We start from the raw sequence: 2,500 nt of genomic DNA, 5'->3' as shown, positions 1-2,500 counted from the left end.
GTGAGAAACGCACCAAAGCGACTGAGAAAAACTGTGATACCTCAGAAGTATATATTAGTACCTAAAATTTCAAGAGGAACACTTTTGTATTTTTTAGGTACTAATAAGCACCCTTGAGGTATTAATATGAACCTTTTAGGTACAAATATGTACCTTTTGAAAAGAAACCGCCCAGTGCAGCTCACGTGCCTTCATTTCTGAGTGTGTACCACAGTTACTTCATTACTGTTGCTCCATTACGAAAAGTGATGCGGAGGAGCTCAGATGTGCAGAAATGACAGCGCAGACGGCAAAATGATGGGAACAGCTTCATATTTGCAGCACTACACATCACGTCTGTACAGCACATGTGTCAGTGTGGTGTTTATAACAGTGTTCCTGAAACTGAACATATTAAATGTTCATCAATAATCATAAAGCGCTTTCTAAACCGTATTTTCATTCTCTCCATATAAAGCTGTCTCTGCTCTAAAATGCTCTGATAGGAACACAAGAGCTCCTGATGAAGGAGTGACTGCAGAGCGGAGCAGAGGCTGATGCTCACTGCCCGCATCCACACTGCCCGACTGAGATAACAGAGGGGGACCTAAAACATTACAGTTCACATGTGCTCGAGCACCTCCAGACCTTTACATTTATTTCTCTGTTCAACAAAAGATGATATTAGTGAGGGATCTGGCAACCCCTGCAGCACGCCACAAATGAGTGGGGAAATATGAGGTCCGGGGCTCACCGATCCCAGCACTGTCACTCGTGTACCCGTGTTCAACAGTAGAGGCACCGAGACTGCTCCGGGATCAGTGCATGGCGAGGACTGAACTCAAGTTTCCTGCTCGGAAATAAACCCGCTCCGGGATCACAAGTGGAGGAGTATCCGATCACAGACGCAGAACTGCCGAGCCTGCGGCGGAGTTTGGGCCAAACGGACACTAATATACTGCGTTTGACTGTTATGATGGACATGGAGGACACTCCAGACTCACCAACACACCGCCAAACATGAATATTACCAAACACTTCGATATTCGAAAACTATCGTTTCAACACACACACACACACACACACACACACACACACAGCATTTAAGCGCCTGCGGTAAACAGATGTACGACAGCAATTAAAGGACGGAACCTTCTCATTTCTCAAAGTATCCCCCGTGTAATGTGCAGCGTGCTCGCGGGCTCTGCAGTCAGGTCAGGTCAGTAAGGTTACTCGGCTGATGGCGGAGAACTGAAGAGAAGCCCGGGGTCAGGAGCAAACACACGCAGGCTTTACCCGCAGCTCTTACCAGTTTGGTCGCCCTGTACGGTCCGGGTCCGATCATCTCACCCTCCATTCCAGCCGAGCTCAGTTTAAATGTCTGATTTAGGCATGTGTGAGTGTAAACATCCCGCGACAGTTACTGCACTTTTGAAAACACACGCGTTCAGGACGAGCCTCTGATTGGCACACGAGTCCAGTCACGTGACGCACACCGAATCAACTTTCACCGCAGTGCAGGATGGGAGGTGTAGTTTATTGAGCTGGGGAGTGTAGAAGTAATAAAAGCACAAGGAAACAGAAATGATGGCAAAATTTATTTTGTTACATTATAAAAATACTTTTTTTTTTTGGAAAAATACAAAAAAAAAAAATTTGAAAATAGGACTTTAAAAGACAAAGGCGAGGAGAAACCCGCCGGTACAATCTTCTGTTGCTCACAATATAAAAGTAGAACAGGAAACACGACATCACTTCCTTCATGTAAAACAGCATGACATTAAGAAAACCGCAATATTAAATAAAGAATAAATAAATCTCACACACACACACACACACACACACACACACACACACTTCAGCTGACGTCACGTCTGCGGCGCACGATCCTGCGGGGCTCAAGCAGGCGGCCAGTCAGGGGTCAAAGGTCATCGGGTCATTTAATGAACAAACCCTCAAAAAACTTCATCACCTCTGCTCTCATAACCCGCGCTCAGATCCGGCCCGCAGCTCAGTCACACACACACACATACACACACACACACACAAACGCAGCAGGAGGAGGACAGCGTCTGCACGCAGCACCAGCGTGGGGGGGGGGTCACGTCTGCAACGGTTTCCACAGGAGTTTTAACGTAAAACAGGAAGTGGATCTGCTGAAAGGGGTCGGCGCGGGTCAGTCCAGCTTCTTCAGCAGGAAGTTGCGATTCTGCAGCACTTTGGGCAGCCGTTTGCCGCGTGTGTATGCGTGGTAGTAGAAGTGCAGGAACAGCAGCAGGAAGATCAGCCCGTACAGCCCGATGATGTACAGGAACACCGGGAACTGGTACGGGCAGTCCTGCATGAAGAAGAACTGGCCGATGTGGGCCGTCACCAGCACAAACTGCACCTGAAACACACACACACACACGTTAGTGGGAGATTACACACGCTGGAATTTATAAACACACACACACACACACACACACCAGCTGGATGGTGGTCATGTACTTCTTCCACCACAGGTACTTCTGGTATTTGG

General features: G+C 47.7%; 1 protein-coding gene across 1 annotated transcript in view; it reads right to left on the bottom strand.

Annotated features, from left to right (window-relative positions):
- Positions 1-1,564: 1,564 nt before the first annotated feature.
- elovl7b (ELOVL fatty acid elongase 7b) overlaps positions 1,565-2,500 on the bottom strand; it is a gene marked incomplete at its 5' end in the record, with an annotated part of 2,848 nt that continues 1,912 nt past the window's right edge. The window contains 2 exon segments of the mRNA NM_199778.1: positions 1,565-2,368; positions 2,448-2,500. The exon segment at positions 2,448-2,500 is cut by the window's right edge and continues 84 nt beyond it. Coding sequence (NP_956072.1) covers positions 2,156-2,368; positions 2,448-2,500 — 266 coding nt within the window. The 3' untranslated portion in view covers positions 1,565-2,155.

Source organism: Danio rerio, chromosome 10 (assembly GCF_052040795.2).
Source record: "Danio rerio strain M-AB ecotype USA chromosome 10, GRCz13ab, whole genome shotgun sequence".
Classification (NCBI taxonomy): domain Eukaryota; kingdom Metazoa; phylum Chordata; class Actinopteri; order Cypriniformes; family Danionidae; genus Danio; species Danio rerio.
The sequence above is the reverse complement of the archived record's forward strand: the minus strand, read 5'-3'. Positions and strand labels throughout refer to the sequence as shown.